The sequence below is a fragment of the Silurus meridionalis genome, chromosome 28 (genome assembly GCF_014805685.1).
Source record: "Silurus meridionalis isolate SWU-2019-XX chromosome 28, ASM1480568v1, whole genome shotgun sequence".
Taxonomy (NCBI): Eukaryota; Metazoa; Chordata; class Actinopteri; order Siluriformes; family Siluridae; genus Silurus; species Silurus meridionalis.
This window is the reverse complement of record NC_060911.1, coordinates 4,025,892-4,046,159: the sequence shown is the minus strand read 5'-3', so window position 1 is coordinate 4,046,159 and position 20,268 is coordinate 4,025,892. Positions and strand designations below refer to the sequence as shown.

At 37.9% G+C, this 20,268-nt stretch overlaps 2 protein-coding genes across 2 annotated transcripts; both read left to right on the top strand.

Annotated features, from left to right (window-relative positions):
- Window positions 1-4,558: 4,558 nt before the first annotated feature.
- exoc1l (exocyst complex component 1 like) lies at window positions 4,559-6,967 on the top strand. Its single transcript, XM_046843537.1, has 3 exons — window positions 4,559-4,679; window positions 5,212-5,375; window positions 6,707-6,967. Exons 1-3 carry the CDS (start codon window positions 4,559-4,561, stop codon window positions 6,965-6,967), a joined length of 546 nt encoding a protein of 181 aa, XP_046699493.1.
- A 2,828-nt stretch (window positions 6,968-9,795) lies between these two features.
- Window positions 9,796-20,128, top strand: smc2 (structural maintenance of chromosomes 2). Its single transcript, XM_046842879.1, has 24 exons — window positions 9,796-10,123; window positions 11,087-11,236; window positions 11,717-11,839; window positions 11,936-11,974; window positions 12,116-12,226; window positions 12,324-12,368; window positions 12,468-12,701; window positions 12,934-13,083; window positions 13,290-13,523; window positions 13,611-13,770; window positions 13,847-13,964; window positions 14,466-14,604; window positions 14,756-14,875; window positions 14,971-15,175; window positions 15,255-15,390; window positions 15,642-15,766; window positions 16,005-16,198; window positions 16,860-17,003; window positions 17,154-17,348; window positions 18,303-18,503; window positions 18,594-18,710; window positions 18,791-18,951; window positions 19,247-19,394; window positions 19,511-20,128. The coding sequence occupies exons 1-24, from the start codon at window positions 9,956-9,958 to the stop codon at window positions 19,697-19,699; spliced, it is 3,606 nt and encodes a 1,201-aa protein (XP_046698835.1). The 5' UTR covers window positions 9,796-9,955; the 3' UTR covers window positions 19,700-20,128.
- The last annotated feature ends 140 nt before the right edge of the window (window positions 20,129-20,268 follow it).

Sequence of the window (20,268 nt, the reverse complement as noted above, 5' to 3'; positions counted from 1 at the left end):
GTCATTTTACCTCGGTCCAAATATGCATTGTTGGTTCATTGCCATTTCCAAATTGTGCAAATGGGTGTGTGCCTTGTTCCCCACGTTCCCTGGAATAGGCTCTGTAAAGCATATAGCAGATAAATATACCTATATTTAAAAAAAGGTTTTTACACACAGTATATGCATGCACAATATTGTAAGCATTTCTATATACATACATTTGCATGATGTGTTTCTCTCTTAGTGAATCTGATGTGAACTGGGGTGGCCATTACTTCCTGGAAATTTCACTCTGACACTCAAAGCACAAAGCAAGTGACTTTTATTACTGTGATTTTGTTTAACGTTATCGCTTTTCCATTTGATTTCGTCACAAAAGTTTAATTCTCACAATTCACATGAAACTTACATGCAAATAACCAAGAAGTTCTGTGTAGAGATTTTTATTTATGTTGTGCATTTCACATGTAATAAACTTTTCTGTAAGAAAACTCAAAATGGACCATAGGAGGCTTTCAGAAGCATGTGGACAGTCAAAGACATTTAACAGCTATGTCTTTGTGGGCAAAAATGAGACAGAGAGAATCAAGTGGTGACAGACTATTAGGACTAACCCAGGCAGAGAAAAAACACTTCCATGTTAAAAGCATAGAGGATGTGGTGTGGTGTTTCTGTGCAAATGGCCTGCTACTTTGCTGACAATCGTAATACACATACGTAATGTACAATCGTGATAACGACACCTCGGTTGGGCTTTTTGTCAAACCTTTTAAAAATGCACCTTAAAAAAAGACCCCAGATTACCTGAGAGAAAGCAAAACAAAAGGAAAAAAAACTCTCCATGAATTTCTATGATTGTCTGATTTCCACCTTGACCAGACTCTACAGAGTAATGTGGATTATATTAAATCCCAATATCATTTCAGATTTGTTAAGCAGGTAGGGGTCAAGCACCAAAGAAGGGGCATTAAAAATCAGAAACACAAAGAAAATCCCAAATTATAGGAAGCAGTGAAACTGTGAACTTACACAAAGTGAAGAAAACAGCGAGACTTCATGTGGACAAGTGGATAATGTAGAAAATTATTAGAATGGGAGTCAAATGAGTAGAATTTTGGACACTGGACCATTTCAAATTAAAAATATTATTTATTTGAAGCTTTCAAACCCTGGAATATCACATGTACATAAGCATTCAGACCTTTTCCACCACCAGATCTGTGCCTTACAACAATCCTGTCTGAGCTTTGTACGCAGTTCCTTTGACCTCATGGCTTTGTTTTTGTTCTGATATGAATTATCAGCTGTGAGGATTTTTATAGAGAAGTGTATGTGTTTCTAAATCATGTCCAATCAATAATCTTTTTCACAGGTGGACTCCAGTCAAGGTGTACAAACATATTAGCAACAATCAAGAGAATATCTGTGTTAGTGAGCACTTCTCATTTGCCGAGAAAATCCATCGACCTCACAGGTGATGCATATCAAGATGCTGATTAGACAGCATGATTATTGCACAGGTGTGCTTTAGGCTGGTCTGCTCACTAACACAGATTTAGACAGATTTGTGAACAATATTTGATAAAAATAGGCCTTTTGTCTACATAGAAAAAGTCTTAGATCTTTGAGTTCAGCACATGAAAAATGGGGCAAAACTAAATTGTTTTATAATTTTGTTCAGTGTGTATATATATACAGGTGCATCTAAATAAATTAGAATAGCATTAAAAGTTGATTTATTTTAGTAATTCAATACAAAAAGTGAAACTTGTATATTATATACATTCATCACACTGATATATTTCAAGTTTTTATTTATTTTTATTTTTTTGATGATTATGCCTTACAGCTAAAAAAACCCCCAAAATTCACAATCTCAGAAAATATAAAAATTATGAAAAAGTTTAATATTGGAGACTCGTTGTGTCTCACTCTATTCAGCTAATTAAATCCAAACACCTGCAAAGGTTTCCTGAGCCTTTAAATGGTTTCTAAGTTTGGTTCAGGCTACACAATCATGGGGAAAGACTGCTGACTTGACAGTTGTCCAGAAGACGTTCACTGACACCCTGGAAATGGAGGGTAAGACCAGTGTTGCTTGTCACAGTCAGTGGTGGTTTGGGGAGTCGTGTCATCTGCTAGTGTTGGTCCACTGTGTTATATCAAGTCCAAGGTCAGCACAGCTGTCTACCAGCAAGTTTTTTTGAGCGCTTCATGCCTCCCCCTGCTGACCAGATTTATGAAGATGCTGATTTCATTATCCACACTGCCAAAAGCACCAAAAGTTGGTTAAATGATCATGGTGTTATTGTGCTTGACTGGCCATTAAACTCACCAGACCTGAACCCCATAGAGAATCTATGCATTATTGTCAAGAGGAAAATGAGAGACAAGAGCCCAAAAAATGCAAATGAGCTGAAGGCCACTGTGAAAGAAACCTGGGCTTCCATACCTCCTCAGCAGTGCCACAGACTGATCACCTCCATGCCATGCTGAATTGAGGCAGTAATTAAAGCAAAAGGAGCCCCTACCAAGTATTGAGTACATGTAATATTGAGTACAGTAAATAAACATACTTTTTCAGAAGGCCAACAATTCACTTAAAATGTTTTTTTGATTGGTCTTATGAAGTATTAAACATTTTTGTGATGTGAATTGGTGGGTTTTTGTTAAATGTGAGCCAAAATCATCAAAATTAAAAGAAATAAACACTTGAACTATATCAGTCTGTGTGTGATAAATCTATAGAATATCCGAGTTTCACTTTTTGTATTGAATCACTAAAATAAATCAACTTTTTAATTATATTCAAATTTATTAAAATACCTGTATGTATGTATGTATATATATATATATATATATATATATATATATATATATATATATATATATATATATAATAAAATTGTTGGGGGTTTTTTTGTACAGTGATTTATTATTTTTCTCAAATCTCACTGTAGCAAACAATATTTCTGTTAGATATCAAATCAGAAAATATGTTACAGTGGCCTTTATATACCTCAATTCTCCTTCCATCATAAACGAGATCAACTTTCACACAAGTAGAAGAAAACCGAAGTAGATACAGAGACGATATGACACTTGCTGGAAAAATTCAATGTTGTTCATATTTAGTAACTGCCTGGACATGGAGGCAATGATTTAAATGAGGCTAGTGTGTTCATATTTTGGGAAACTAAGCAAGGCAATTTATCAAAAAACATCAATAAAAATTGCAAACTAACAAACAAACGAACAAAAAACTAGGCACTAGTGTGATGTAGCCCGGATTGAGGAATGGTCATCCTGACATGTTTTTTTATGCATTTGGAAATAAATAACTGGAATAATAATGAAAAACATACAAACAAATGAATAAATTAGAACAATTTATTAGTCCTTTATTGATGGATGAAGAGCATTATTTTAGTAAGTATATCACTAATGTCACCTATTTGCATTTGCTTTTAAAAGGTTAGATTTATAAAAATACACTTTATGGACCCGTGATGTAGGTGAGGAGGCCTGAGGTGCAGTTAATGTTCCAATTCATCCCAAAAGTGTTCAGTAATGTTCAGGTCCAACCATGTTCACTCCAACTTATGTAAGCATATCTTAATTAAGCTGGTTTTGTGGGCAGGGGCATTGCCATGCTGGAACATGTTTAGGTCTCCTAGTTCAAGTGACGGAAAAATGTAATGCTACTGCATCCAAAGACATTCAATACAATTGTCTGCCCCAACTTAGTTGTGGAGGACACGCGTATGACTGGAAAAGTCAGGTGTCCCAATAATTTTGTTCAGATAATGTATCATTCAAACATTGTTTCTTATGAGGTTACTTGTTTGTTGATATATAATAGTGTGTGTGTGTGTGTGTGTGTGTGTGTGTGTGTGTGTGTGTGTGTGTGTGTGTGTGTGTGAGTGCTTTTCTTCCATTTTAAATAAAGTGAAACCACTTTGGTCAAATCTCTAAGGATCTCCTGTGGCACTTTACCCTGGGTCTTTCCTTACACAAAACAGGACCAATCTAATCCAGCGCCGTTTCCAGCTGAAACTCGGTTATTTGGCATCTGTTCAGTGGCATCTGACATCTTCACACAGGAAGCTATTGATTATCTTTTCCCAACAATAATAAATGCCTCTGGCTTTTGTGTGTATACACTTTTAAGAAGTGGAAGAGTGGGTGTGTGCACTTGTGTGAACGAATTTCATAGACATAAATTATGCATTCCTAAATCGACTACAAATTGGGCCTTTATGGTTGATAGCGCCGCAAAAAATATTCTGAGTGGTCTCAGAGCAACTGGTCTTTAATCGCTGCTTTTATAATGGAGAGTTAAGGGGGAAGATGCTACTTGAGAACTTATGAAGCTCAGGCAAAGGGGAGACGTGGGGAGAGAGAGAGAGAGAGAGAGAGAGAGAGAGAGAGAGAGAGAAAGGCACAAGAGGCAGGACAATAACGACACACAGTTATCCTATGCAAACCTGGAGCAAGCCTAATTTGGCTTTTCCCAATTTATTCAATTATTAAATATTCAATAAAAAAGCTGCTTATTTTCCTTTTTATCTCGGAGATGTCATCACTGTTAAAAGAAGAGATGCAGCGTGTCTTGTTCAGACCAGAAAAACAGAAACTGGTGGTGTTTATTGAGATTGAGGAGGAACAAAGTGGACGGCATTTCCTCTGTGTGTCCGGTAAGACACCTGGCTTATGTCTTATAAATTTGTATGGCTTTAATTTATATGGCTTAAAATGGTTACATTTGTATTTGGGTGAATTTTTTTTTTAGAATTGTAATGAAATTATAAGTTATTTCAGTGTCTCTCTTCTTTGACACAAATATCTGTAGCCTTTTATACATGCTAAAAAAAATGCTCAATATACATTTTTGATATAAAATGCAGTATATGCTGGTATTTTATTTTATTTTTCTAAATATTTATAAACGTCTCTTCTGATAATTTTTAATACAAATTTATTTTGTTTGTAAAAAAGGTCATTTGTAGGATTCTACATAAAAGGGTTCAGCTTTAAGGCTTCATGATTTCGCTAATCTTATCATATAATTAATAATCAATCAAAAATATGAACCTGTACCTTTTGGTTTTCTTCTAACATGTTTAATGATGTTCTTCCCAACCCTGCTTCCCAGCCTATTTATAATTTTAATTGATTACATGAAGAAAAAAAAGATCTGGATAAAATTTAGCATGTTTCTGTTTGTAGAATCTAAGAGCAAACAAGTTCTGATCTCAGTGGTGCGATGTGAGAAATTTCGTCCTGTCAAAAGTAAGAAATCACGGCGTCTTGGACTGGAAGATCAGTACATAAGAACGGAGGTGTGGACTCTTGAAGAACTGACCATTCTGGATGGGAGGGATCCTGACACGGTAAGAAAACTGGGCATCTTAAATCCGATGCTTTTATGTTTCAGCCATAAGTATTGGTGAATACCTTAGTGGCAAGATATGCAAGATGTATCAGGGGCATTCAAACGACTGAAACACAGCTTCAGCAATTAAAACACAGCTACAACCACTTAAACAACACTCCAAAAACTCAAACACTGCTCCAACAACCCAAACTCTGCTAAAACCACTGAAACATCACTTCAACCACTCAAACACTGCTCCAACAACTCAAACACCACTCAAAAAAATCAAACACCGCTCTAACAACTCAAACACTACTCCAACAACTCAAATGCTGTTCCAACAACTCAAACGCCGCTCCAACAACTCAAGCACTGCTCCAAAAAGTCAAACACTGCTCTAATAACTCAAACAATAAACCAACAACTCTAACACTGCTCCAAACAACTCAAACACCGGGCAGCAACTCAAACATTGCATCAAAAAATCAAACATCGCTCAAACAACTCAAACACTGCTGAGACTACTCACAAAAAAACACACAAACAACTAAAACACGACTAAAACACCATTTAAATTTCTCAAACACAAATTTGACTTCATTGAATTTCGACTTTTCCTTTTTGATTTTTGACATTCTTGACTCTTAATCACAGGATGATTTATTTTATATATTATATATATTTATTTATTTGATATTCCATAGTTGTAAATTTAGTCAGATAAAAAAAATACCAAGGATGAATGAAAAGCTCTGTCTAAGGATTGCTTTAGTTTATATGCAGACCTTAAGGTAAGATCTGCATATAAACTGCTTTGACAGATCTCACACCCATGTGATAACCTGGAGGCTTCACTGTCAGCTCCTAAAACCAGGAGCTTCTCAGTAATGTTTAGTTTAAGGTTTGTTGTCATATCAATGCGTGTGCAGCACAGTTATATGATAACAATGTGTTGAGTTACAGTTGTGACTGTTTATCTATAAGATGATTAGTGTAGTAGTGCTTAAAGTTCTGTTTAAGCAGGTGAAAGAAGGTTAGCGAATTTGACAGGCTAAAGTGCCGCTGCATCGATCGTATTAGAGATGAAGCGTGGATTAAATCCCACTGCTTTCACTATCAGCTGGTGGTCAAACGGCATTTGGATGATGTAAGAAATATAAATAGACCAACATGTTACTAAATAAATTGTAGGTTAGGTGTTAAAAGTTGTTCAATGTGGTTTTTTTTTTCATTCAAAATGATGCAAGTAGAATCTATTTGCAGTGTATGATGTAATAAAACCTAATACATTGCTAATGGGTTTGACTTTCAATCTGCGCCATTTTTTGTTTTCTTTTTTTCTTATAGGACGACCCTTGTTTCCTGATGCACTTCGACACGGTGCGTTCTGTAAAAGCAGTGAACTGTGCTGCAAAGTACTGCCTGGCTCGCAGTCTTGTTGCACTTAGCGACTCCCGTCAGCACACTGGACTACACGTTCGGAACTTTGACTGGACGTACATCAAGCCGACATCCATATACTCGAGCAGAGGTGACTGCATGGTCCTAATGCGGATCTGCTTCTATGCTTTCAACCTGGTGTGTCTCTCTTTGTGTCCTGTGCCTTAGGAAGGGGTTTGAGACATTGGACTCCTGCTCCTGACTCTTATACAGAGAACATGAACAAATCCATCATCATCATCATAATGCAAAGTTTGGTAGAAAGCTGAGGAAACCCTTCTCAGGCTTAATGATGACCTTGTACTATGTGAAGTTTAGAAAAATGACAGGCTTCTATGAATTGTTCTACAATGTACTCTTTTGCACATATATCAATCTCGGGTCAATTCCACAGACACACCACCACACTGCTAGTCTAAAAGCTCCTGCATTTGATTGATTTACCTTACATATACTTAAACTGGAAATTAATTTATTATGAAACATTATAAATGCCCATGAAAAGTTGTCTATCCTTAGCCTTGCCTTCAATTACAGTATACACTATTTGGACAAAAGTATTCGGACATGTGATTTTTCAGCCATACGTGATTCTTTCCTGAGCTGATACCACAAACCTGGAGGCATACATGTCTTTGGATGCATTAGCATTATATTTTCCCTTTAGTTAAACTAGGAGAAACAAACCTATTCCATTTTGACAGTTTTCCTGTGCATAAAGACAGCTTCATACTTTACATGTGTTGGAGTGGAAGATCTTGAGTGGCCAGCTATAGAGCTCTGACTTCAACACTATTGAACATCTTTGAAATGAACTGAAACACTGACCACACCACAGGCCTCCTCACCTCATTTACATCAGTACCTGACTTTTCTTCACAAGTGCAATTCAAAATCTAGTGTAAAATCTTCCCAGAAAAGCGGATGTTATTATAACAGCAAATGTGGACGAAATGTGGAATAAGATGTTCAAAAAGCACATACAAGTCTTATGCTTAGGTATCAACAAGCTTTTGTCTATATACTGTATTTACCATGATATTCTCATGCATCTCCTGGGTTCAGATACCATTCTGAACTATATATTTATAATTTCTTAAATGCAATGTGACAGAGCATGTTATAAATAGCAAAAAAAAATGCAACTCATCTTTGTTGTTTGGCTGTTAAGTCCAGCTACTGAGAATTCCTATGGGTTTTCCCAGGACACCATGAAATTATTTATATATAATGTTGATCTGAATGAAGTGAATCATTAATGCTGTTATCATTCATTTCCTAAACTGAAAGCCTTAACAGTGATGATTAAAAATAGTACTGATCTGCTTTTTAAAGGTGCATGCTAGAAAAGATATCAATACTCAGTACTTAGCTTTGTCCTAAAAATAGCATCCGTCAGTCAACTTATAAAATCAGAAAGAGTTCATTAATATAAAAGTGTACTAAGTAATTTATATTTATATATATATATGTCGAATATGTCAAAATGCGTTAACGCAAATTTATTATAAGGGCACTCATTTAATTAATACGCAACTAATGCAGCACACATTTCTGTTTGACCATTTTTATTAAAAATATATATATTAATAAATATAAAAGAGGAGACATTAAAACCTTCAATGTAACACAAATTTCGCCACAATTATTTTTAATCACTAAACATTTGTTTTACTGATATGCCAAGTCTCATATCAAGCACCAAAATCTACTATAATGCACACATCCGGCAATTAAAACCGTCCGTGTGGAAACAGGAAAAGTTCCGTTTGGTGTCCTGATGATTTATGTAATTTAAAACACCATAATTACTTTAAAACATTTACAAGAATATTTTTACTGCCCTGTCATCTAAAAATGTAAACATACTAGTGTACTTACACTAGTATGTTTACATTTTTAGATGACAGGGCATATATATATATATATATATAATATAGACACACACACACACACACACACACACACAATATTCAATATGTAACAATATTCAGATTAGGTTAATGTGCATTATTTGGGACAGGAAGGAACAGGAGCAACACAGGAAGATTCAAAGGTTTGCACTCAAAAAATTGCACACTGTCTTTTGTCAATTCCCCACATCCTTCCATATATCCAGTAGATTTTGTTATGGTTATACAAAGTATAATTTGACCTAAGCCTGAAAGTTTGGTCCTTGACCTTGCCTTCAAAGGTCTTTGGGTCCTGGAACAAAAAATAGTGGTATTTGTGCTGTGTATTGTTGTAATTCTGAGATATATAAATTAATAAAATGTTTTTGAACACTGCTGCATTTTCTTCTGTTATTTTTATTGTTGTTTTTTCTTTCTAGAGCAATCCAACAGTTTAAATGGCAATAAAATACTTTATGGACATTCTGATGACAAATTAGACAATTCATGCTTAATATCTGGACACCCAGTCGCAAATAGACCCATTTTTTGGTTGTAATGATTAATAAAGGCAAACATATGAGGATGAGGAAGAGGAGAAAAAGGGGGAGTTAGTGGAGTGTGTAGACTCATTTTAAATGCAGGCCGATATGATTACATCATGATTTGAAACCGAATAATTCAATTAAGTTTTATTTGTATAGTGCTTTTAACTATAGTCATTGTCCCAAAGCAGCTTTGTAGAGAAAGTTAAGATATAAAAAACTTCCTGAGACATCATAAGGATGAAACCTTGAGAGGTTTTAAACTCAAAAGGGAACATCTTCATCTGGGTGGCACTGATTGTCCATTCATTACAGTTCTATTATTGTTGAAGTTTACTGTTTAGTGTTAGACAATGAAATTCAGAACTGTTAAAGCAAATTGAGGTCCTGAGGCTTTTTTTTTATATTAATTACAGTCCGAATCCATCCTCAATGTTCTTGAGTTGAATGACAGTGAGGTTGGGCGATTTGGTGCTTTTGCGCATAATGTACACTAGGTGGCAGTATAAACGTTTACACCGCGACTCGCCGGATCACCACTGAAGAAGAGTTAACGGAAGTGGAGAGTTGTTTGGCGCCGATTTTTGAGTTTTGATTGAGCCGCGTTCACATGAGGAGGAAGAGGAAGAGAATTCAGGTCTATTATTATTCTCTCCTGTTGGATTTTCCGGCTTGTCTCTCTCCTTTACTTTGGGATACAGGTTTGGCCAGGACTCGAAATGTATATAAAGTCTATCATTTTGGAGGGCTTTAAGTCCTACGCGGAGAGGACGGAGATTAACGGCTTTGACCCGCTGTTTAACGCCATCACCGGCCTCAACGGCAGCGGCAAGTCCAACATCCTCGACTCGATCTGCTTCCTGCTCGGTATTACTAACTTATCACAGGTGAGGAGAACATCTAACCTGCTCCCCTGCTAACACTGCATCATCTGCTCTGCTCTGTCAGCTAGCTAACACCATAGCAACCTTCTTCCTCCCACTGACAGTAAAAGAAAAGCGTCAAATCTCTTATTTTTCCTTTATAGACCATTTATAACACCTAAACTTTGAGTCTATCTGTCTATTATCGATCTATAGATAGATATATTTCACACCGAGGTCTTCAGTGGTGATCAGTCCACCTTTTAATACCCTCATTGTGACACCACGGTTATAGAAACTACCAATATTATAGAGAAATGCAGTATAACAGAACAGGAATCTCATACAGTAAGAATAAATGCTGTACTTTTACTAAAGCAAGAAACCCAATACACACAATTCAACACGTCTCCTTTCACTGGAGCCACAACTGCACCTCCACATACATCATCTCCAGCAGAAGCATCAATATTATCCTCCTAATCCTCTTTTTTTTCTAGGCAAATTGTGGGTTTGTGTTCAAAGTCAACAAGAAAGAAAATGCAAGTGTAGAAATGCTTTATGAATAAGCTTAACAACTCTTTATTTATTTATTTAGCTTTTGAGACTTTCCTCATGCTGTCCTGCTTGTCTTGTAAATATGTGACCAAATCAGTCAATCGTCTGTCAGATATTGTGGGATGAAATAAACAGCTATTAAATCCACACTGATATATTTGAGATTGTGCAGTTTTCTATAGATGCCAAAGGGCGTGAAAATGACACGCCAGTCTGATCGGTTAAAGCAACATGGATTTGCTACTATGTTCATTTCTGCTGGTCTTACAGCAACACGTGATGTGATTAAAGCAGAATACTGGCAATAATTATTACACGTTCATGGACAAAAAATATATATTAGAATGCAAGCCAGTGCTTCTGAATGTAGTGTTCCCATTCAAAGATTTATGACCTGGTGCTGTTTTTGTGCTTTCTGTTTATCTTCAGGTCAGAGCATCAAATCTCCAAGATTTAGTCTACAAAAATGGCCTTGCTGGAATCACTAAAGCCACAGTGTCCATCACTTTCGACAACTCGAACAAAAAACAGAGCCCACTGGGGTTTGAGACCCATGACGAGATCACTATCACTAGACAGGTGAGTTTCTAATGTATAGAAAAACCAGTTTAAAGCCGTGATGCACACATGCCTGTGAAAATAAATACAAGTATAAACACCTGGTCATGTAACAATCAAAACATTTTTGACTGAATTTTTTAATGTACAGATGTTAAGCTCTATTTCTATTTTTAAAAAAAAATCCTTAGCATGAATAACAACTTTATACACTCTTGGAATCCGGGGCAGTTTGTTTCTCAAAACTTTCAGCTGAAATACTTTGCTATGCCTCTTATACAACTTGCATAATGTCATCTGCATTAGTTGGAGATTTCTTTCTGACCTCGTTATCCAGTTCATCCCAGAGCTGTTCAGTTTGTTGCATATAAAATAAAAGAAACATATGTCTCAAAAACTATAAAAGACTTGTTCAGCCACTGACCACTCCGACTTTACAGCTTTAACTGCTGCTGATGCTCTAAACTGTAGTCAATAAACCTCCTGTGCGTTTTATTACAGGTTGTGATCGGTGGGCGGAATAAGTATCTCATCAACGGCGTGAACGCAAACAACATGCGTGTCCAGGATCTGTTCTGCTCCGTCGGGTTGAATGTCAACAATCCACATTTCCTCATAATGCAGGTAATATGTTTATTTTTATTTTCCACATTGTCTTGCAAACTGAAGGGTGTGAATTGGTTTTAATGTATTTTTATTTATTGATTTATTTTTAAATAGGGGAGAATCACTAAGGTCTTGAATATGAAACCCCCAGAGGTGAGGTGGTGAATTCATCTGTTTGCTTTTTTTAACTGCTTAAATGCCTTGGTTTTTTTTACTATTTGTATGTAAATACTTCTTTATTTGAAAAATAAAAATATATGGTATATTGTGAGTAAAATCTTTAATATGGTCTAGATTCTGGCCATGATTGAAGAGGCCGCTGGTACCAGGATGTATGAGTGCAAGAAGATCAGCGCTCAGAAAACCATTGAAAAAAAAGACGCGAAACTGAAAGAGATTCAGACGGTGTGCTTTTTTTTTTTTTCCTTCTTTTCTTTATTGTCTTTTTCCACCTGTTTCATGAGTTGCACTTTATTTGCTTTGTGTGTTTTGACCCCTGTAGATCCTGGATGAGGAGATCACCCCTGCTATGGAGAAACTGAAAGAGGTTACTAAACTTTTTTATTAGGCTTAGTAATTTGATTTAATTCTCCCAAACAGCGAGTTCATCATCATTCTCTCCCCTCCGTAAAAAAACACACTGCAGGAGCGCGCTTCCTATTTGGAGTACCAGAAGCTGATGCGCGAGATCGAGCACCTGAGCCGGCTGTACGTTGCGTGGCAGTTCGTGTGTGCTGAAGAGACCAAATTAAAGTCGGCTGAGGACCTGCAGCTGATGCAGAGTTCCATCAGCGAGCTCCAGAGCAGCATGCAGAAGAACGCCGACCGCATCCGTGAGCTCAGTGAAGAGATTAAAGTGCTGGAGAAGAGCAGGGACAAGGTAAAGTAGCAGCGGACAGATTCCATAAGCATAATGTTATAAACGTAATCACCGTCTTTCTTTGTGGAATACATGAAGTGTCTCACACGTACAATGGCAGGTTTAGATTGTAACTCTAAAACGAGAACGTGTTTTAATTGAAAATTATTGAATTAGACAACAATTATATTTGAAAATGTGCAGCACTGTGATGTGTGTGTGTGTGTGTGTGTGTGTGTGTGTGTGTGTGTAGGAAGTGGCAGGTGTTCTCAAAACTCTGGAGGATACTGTGGCTGAGGCCCAGCGAGTGGACACTAAAGCTCAGAGTGCTCTCGATCTAAAGAAGCAAAATCTTAAGGATGAGATTAAGAAAAGGAAAGAACTCATCAAAAACATGGAAGAGGTAATGTATCTGTATTGACATTTTCTTGATTTCTGTCAATGTGGAAGGCCCATGGCCCTCACTAGTTCACTATTTTTGCAGCAAAATATGGGTCAGTATGAGAGTCACAGTTTGCAATGCAATTTTTATCAATCATATATTGCATTAGCTTAACACCGGGGTTCTGCTGTACAGGTTTTAAACCCAACATTGCTTTCTTTTACAAGGACAAGAAGGTGTTGTCAGCGAAAGAAGGCGAGGTGGCAAAGGCGGGGGAGCGGCTGAGGGCCGTGCAGGAGGAGGGGCAGAAGGACGCAGAGGAACTGGAGGCGGCCCAGCAGCACTTCAAGGCCGTGTCTGCCGGCCTCTCCGCCAATGAGGACGGTGAGGCGGCTACGCTGGCGGGTCAAATGATGACCTGCAAGAACGACATGAGCAAAGCAGAGACGGAGGCCAAGCAGGTAACATTTTCACCAAACCACAGATTGAACTTGTGTACAAAAGTTGTTCTTAATAATAATAAAAATGCTTTTTGTGTCTTTTATTAGGCCCAAATGAAGCTGAAGCATGCTCAGCAAGAGCTGAAAAGCAAGCAGGCCCAGGTGAAGAAGATGGACAGCGGATATAAAAAAGACCAGGATGCTTTTGAAGCTGTGCAGAAAGGCAGAGACAAACTGCAGGCCGAACTCGAGAAACTCAACTATGAAGGTTTCGATTAACTTGCTGTTGTCCTTTTGTTAATCGCTCAGTGTTTGTTTGATACTAACACTTGCTTGTTTCTCAGATGGTCGAGAGGAGCATTTGATTGAAAAGAAAAGGCAGCTATCTCGTGAATTTAACAACCTACGGGAGAAATACGAGTCCTTCATGGGACGTTTTCCTAACCTGCGCTTTGAATACTCGTAAGTACTTGTGGATGGAACGCAAACGATGACATTGTCATATCTTCCACCCCTAAACTATATCATAACATGGTCTTTATATAGATTTGTATAATGTGTGAAATGTTTAATGATATATAGATATTAGGGGTGCAACGGATCACAGTTTATCCGTACAGATCATGAGTCACGATATTGCTTTTTTTTTAAATAATTTCATAAATGCACAGAGCAGTCATGTGTCACATGAACGGGATAGCTTAGATTAGCATACATTTTTGAGATGAGTTTAAATAAATAAATAAAGTAAAATCCACAGGTGGTATTTTCAAAATTGCCTAATGAGACTGTTTGGCCTCCTGAATACAAGCACGGTATCACAGAAAAGTGTGTTTTGACACGGTGTTCCACAATACCGATGTTGTATCACTTGTTCTTTACTGGAAGGCATCTTATCTCCTGATCTGATGATAGTTTGATTGTCTCCGTTTGGATTTGAATTCATGTGTTGTGATTTTGCAGGAATCCTGAGAAGAACTGGGACCCCAGTAAAGTCAAGGGTCTGGTGGCGAACCTCTTCACGGTGACTGACGTGTGTAACGCCACAGCTCTGGAAGTGGTGGCAGGGGGTCGGCTCTATAACGTAGTGGTAGATACCGAGGTGAGTTTGAAACTGACTGTTCTGAAATTCTTTTTACCCAGAGAGAGCTGGACTCTATGAACTGCCAGCTTAGAGTTTATGTACTTGCTTTACTCTTTTTTTAATTTTTTTTTATTTTGGTTGCTCAAAAGTGTTTAAAATGATTTTTCAGGTAACCGGAAAGAAACTTCTGGAAAAGGGTGAATTGAAACGCAGATACACCATCATCCCCTTGAACAAGATCTCTGCACGAACCCTCGATGATGGAGTAGTTCGCACAGCCAAAAACATTGTAATGAACCTTTTAAATATAACAACCATTTTCATTGGGTTGAATATTTCTGTACTTTTGCCAGCAGAGATAATATTTTTGTCTAACTGTGTAAGGTGGGAGAGGATAACGTTCACACGGCTCTGTCTCTCGTGGGTTACCCGTCTGAGTTGCGTAAAGCCATGGAGTACGTTTTCGGAACCACGCTGGTGTGCGATACTCTGGACAACGCCAAGAAAGTTGCTTTCGATAAAGGTGTCAGCACCAAAACCGTGACCCTCGGTGGAGACGTGTTCGATCCACAGGGAACGCTGACTGGAGGTGAGCGCTGGAGAGAATGTGCTGTAGGTGCTCACTGAAAGGTTCTTTTCTAGATAACTAACGTGTACCTTGTGTTTAGGCGCTCGAGCTCAGACAGCCTCGGTGCTCTCTAAGCTGGCTGAGGTGAAGGAAGTACAAGACAAATTAAGGGCCAAAGAGGCAGAGCTCTCTACGGTGGAACAGGAACTCGGCAGCCTCAAGGGAACCGCTGAAAAGTAAGCATTTTAAATCCCTTCAAAACGTTCCAGTTTATTTTCAGTGAGCTGTAAGGTGAAGTGATGATCTTGACCATGTGGTGATTTATTTATTTATTTTTTCCCCATGAAGTATAGACAAGCAGCTATCATAAATAATTTATTTATTTATGACTAGCTAACAGATTTGTGTTTCGTCTATGTGGAAAGCCTAGACACACTCGTCTGTCTGTCTATCTGAAAGAATGAGCCGTTAAATTTTTCTCTGAAAGGTATCGTCATCTGAAGCAGCAGCTGGACCTGAAAACTGAAGAAGCTCAGATCCTGGAAACCAAACTCCAACAAAGCTCCTTCCACAAACAACAGGAGGAGCTTGAGAACCTCCGCAAGACCATTGGTATGTATACGTGTATATACACACTTGAACAGAATCTGTCAAGTCTGTGGAAGCTGCATGTTGATCAATCAGATATTCTGATCATATTCATCACTTTAATGCTATAATGTACATTAATAATGCAGTACATTGTAATGTACCCGTCATGACATACCAAATGATTCGATCTAGTTTGCTATCGATTTTACTTTTTGTTTCAATTAAATTTCTGAGTCAAGTTTCATTTTCCTGCGTTTAGAGGAAAGCGAGGAGACGCTGAAGAAGACGAAGGAGGTGCAGAAGAAAGCAGACGAAAAGTACAAAGTCTTGGAGAACAAGATGAAGAATGCCGAGGCAGAGCGGGAGAAAGAGCTGAAAGCAGCGCAGCAGAAACTCAACCAGGCAAAAAGCAAAGCAGATGCATTTAACAAGAGACTAAAAGAGAGACAACAGGTACCATTATTTCTAAACCAAAATCATTGTGGTTCTAGCAGTTACATTGTTGTACCACCTTGTCTTTTTTAGGGGGTTCCTTTAAATGCACTTTATATTATTGTTGGCCAGACATTGAGTGAGAGAGAGATTTTAATACTCTAATCAACGTGGGCATGGACGACAAATGGATGCTTTATGCAAATGTGTGTTTATTTTTTAGTGAAATCATATTCAACATAGCGCATGAAGACAAAATATTCTTGTAAATGTTTTAAAGTAATTATGGTGTTTTAAATTACAAAAATCATCAGTGCACCAAATGGAACTTTTGCTGTTTCCACACGGACGGTTTTAATTGCCGGATTTTGGTGCTTGATTTGAGACTTGGCGCATCTGTAAAATTAATTTTCGCTGGAGTTTATTTTTGTATATCTAAGTAAAGAAAGGACGTTGTGAATAAATGTGTTGTGATGAAGGTTTTAATTTCACCTGTTTTATATTTATTTATTTTTTTTATCAAATTTAAATCATGTTAATTTTGACAGCCCTAATATATTATATTATATATTTTATATGTATGCATATATATATATATATATATATATATATAATATGTGTATATGTTTGTGTGTTAATGTCTGTCTTTGCTCTGTGTGTGTGTGTGTGTGTGTGTGTCTAGGAAGCTGATGCTGTGGCTTTGGAGCTCGAGGAGCTGAAGCGGGAGCAGGCTGGTTATGAACAGCAGATTCAGGCTGTGGACGAGGCGATGAAAGCCTTACAGGAACAGATCAGTGCAATGACCACTGAGGTTGCAGCCAATAAGGTACAAATATGCTATTATAGAGAAGGATTATACAAGTGTGAAGTGATACAACAGTATTACATGCTCAGAATGAGATTAATAGCAGGAGGAAAAAAAGACATGAGGAAAAGTGATTGACTGCACGCTGAAGTAAGAAATATGCGTGTGTAGGATGCGGTGCGAAAAGCGCAGGAGCAGCTGACTCAGCAGAAAGAGGTGATCCTGGCCCAAGAGCGAGATATCAAGGGGAAGAGTGAAGAAGCCAACCGGTTACGAGAACACAACAACGACGCTCAGCTCAAAATCAAAGAGCTGGAACACAACATCAGCAAGCATAAGAAGGACAGTGCAGATGCTGCCGCTAGGGTGAGTGCATGACCGGGGCAGGTGTGTGCGGTGTCTCATCACTAATTACCACTTTCTGATTACTCCTGCACACACACACTTCCTCTTTCTCCTGATTCATAATCATTAAAGCAGGTTGTTTCAGTTGATACAGCAGGATGTCGTCCACATCCACTTTAAATATTGACTATAATCTGTAGATATTTTCAGGGTTTCTGCAGGGTCTTAAAGTCTAAAATGTAAATTGTATGCCTTAAAAACTCTTGAATTCCCTGTTCTAGGTTTAAAATAATTTTTAAACAGGTTATAATTTTCTTATGTCCTTGTAACGCAACCTCTAAGGCTCATTGAAATGCTCACGCAGCACTTTAGATTGTTTTTGTTTTGCTGCTGTCGTTTCCATGATGGTCTTTTTTTTCGCTAGTCCAAATCTAATTTTGCTACAAATAACTACAAAAACTACAAATGAGACAGACATGCAACAGCCAATCAGCTTTTGTTATTAGTACAAATCTCTAACCCTAACCCAAATCTCTCTCGGCTTGTACCACAGACGTAAAGCGGATTTAATTTATAGCTATGTGGAAGTGCAAGTTAAGTGATCCTTGGCTTGAAAAAAATAAATTTGTTATATAGGAAATTTTTAATTTTGACTTTGTGAAACCTGCAGAAATCCTGTATTTTGTGTAAATATTAAGATCATATTCGGAGTTGTTCTTACAAAATACTTACACAAGCTGATCAATAGACCTGCAGTCTGTCTGCTTCTTTACATCCAGCATTATTAGCATACTTGTTTTAAAAGGAATCGATATACCTTGGTAGAGTGCCACGGTCTTTCCTGATTTTTAGGGGAAACCCCTGGTGTATATAATAAGATATACCTTTATTCGTCCCACAGTGGGGAAAATTCTGAAGCTCATGTTGATTTATTCATGCCTTAGTGAGGGTGTACATATGATGTGTGTCACGTAGGTGACGCGCATGCTGGCCGAGAACGACTGGATCTCATCCGAGCGCAATCTCTTCGGCCAACCCAACACCGCGTACGACTTCAAGGAGAACAACCCTAAAGAAGCCGGTCAGAGACTAAAGAGACTGGAGGAGACCAAAGACAAGCTGGAGAGAAACATCAATCGCAGAGCCATGAACATGCTCAGTGAGGCTGAGGAACGGGTATGAACTTTCACCTCGGCGTGGCTGATCAGATGTACATCGCTGTTACTTTTCAGATCTGAAATATTCATAAACGTGTCTGTTTAACAGTATAACGATCTGAGAAAAAAGAAGAGGATCGTTGAGAACGATAAAGCAAAGATCCTGGAGACCATCAAAGAGCTGGACCAGAAAAAGAACGAGGCGCTCAACGTGGCATGGCAAAAGGTTAGAATTTATATACAACCAATATCCTGTTGTGAACATGAACCTATAAATGACCAAACGTGAAATGTGTGTGTGTGTAGGTGAATAAGGATTTCGGATCCATATTCTCCACGCTGTTGCCTGGAGCAGATGCTCGTTTGGCTCCACCTGAGGGATGTGGTGTCCTTGATGGCTTGGAGTTTAAGGTTGCACTTGGAAACACCTGGAAGGAAAATTTGACAGAACTGAGTGGAGGACAAAGGTCAGGCAATAGATATTATCCAAATACTACATCCAGAATCTGACACTGGTTTGATTTCTGTTGAGTTTGGATACAGGGGCATCGCCATGCTGGAACAGGTTTGGGTTTCCAAGTTCAAGTGAACGCAAAATTTTATTATACCGTATCCAAAGACGTCCTGTACAATTGGATGCCTCCAGCTTTGTGGTAACAGTGTGGAGAAGAACCACATACGGCAGGAAAGATCAGGTGTCCCAATACCTTTGTCCGATAAGAGAATTCTTGTATTTTAATGTTTGTGTGTTTCTTTTTCCAGGTCACTGGTGGCCCTTTCATTGATTTTGGCCATGCTGCTGTTTAAACCTGCGCCGATCTACATCCTAGATGAAGTGGATGCTGCTCTTGACCTCTCGCACACACAGAACATCGGGCAGATGCTGCGCACACACTTCACACACTCTCAGGTTTCATGTTAAAACCCTCCCACTAAAGACTGTAATGTTCTAGAAAATAGCATTTATATGACTAATATTTAATTGTATGAATTTGTTGTTTAATATGTTCATTATTTTGTTTTTAGTTTGTGGTTGTGTCGCTGAAAGACGGCATGTTCACCAACGCCAACGTTCTCTTCAAGACCAAGTTTGTGGACGGTGTTTCTACAGTCACACGCACGACTCAGAGTCATGAGGGAAAAGTTCTGGCCCAGCGTGCACATGCCAAAGCCAAGACTAAGGATAAACGCCAGCGTGAGCTGCTCGCCAGTTAAACACACAGTCGCAGGACACGCAGATACTCTTGATTAACTTCGCTTCTTTATTCTAAACGCATATGTATACAGTTTTCTTTAAACAATTAGCATATTTGCTCTTAACCAATTATTTCAAAAATGTAAGTTGTGCTTTGGACTGATCTAAAATAGTGCGGCATTGTTTTAAAAGTTTTGACCAGCAAAAGGTATCATCATGTAACAGAGTACACTGCCAATGTTTATTATTATTCATGGGCACAATTTTTTTTTGTGTGTGTACAGTGTTTATATTTTCTATCCTGCATTCTACTTCATTTATCTTGCCTTTGTTCAAAATTCATTTTATCTATTCACTTTTATACTCTATCATTTCTACTTCTATAAGATGCATTTTTTTCTAGTTTGGTTGATTTTTTTTTTTTTGCAATAAACGTGCAATTGATTAGACCTTTTTTTTCCTGTTGTAATGATTTACACTATAGTAGTTTGCAGCTCTATCTTGATGCATGTGACTGAAGTCTTAAGCTTCCGTTAGCATGTGAGTGAGTCTGAGAGCTGCTGCTGTACATCAGGTGTTACTCAGTGTT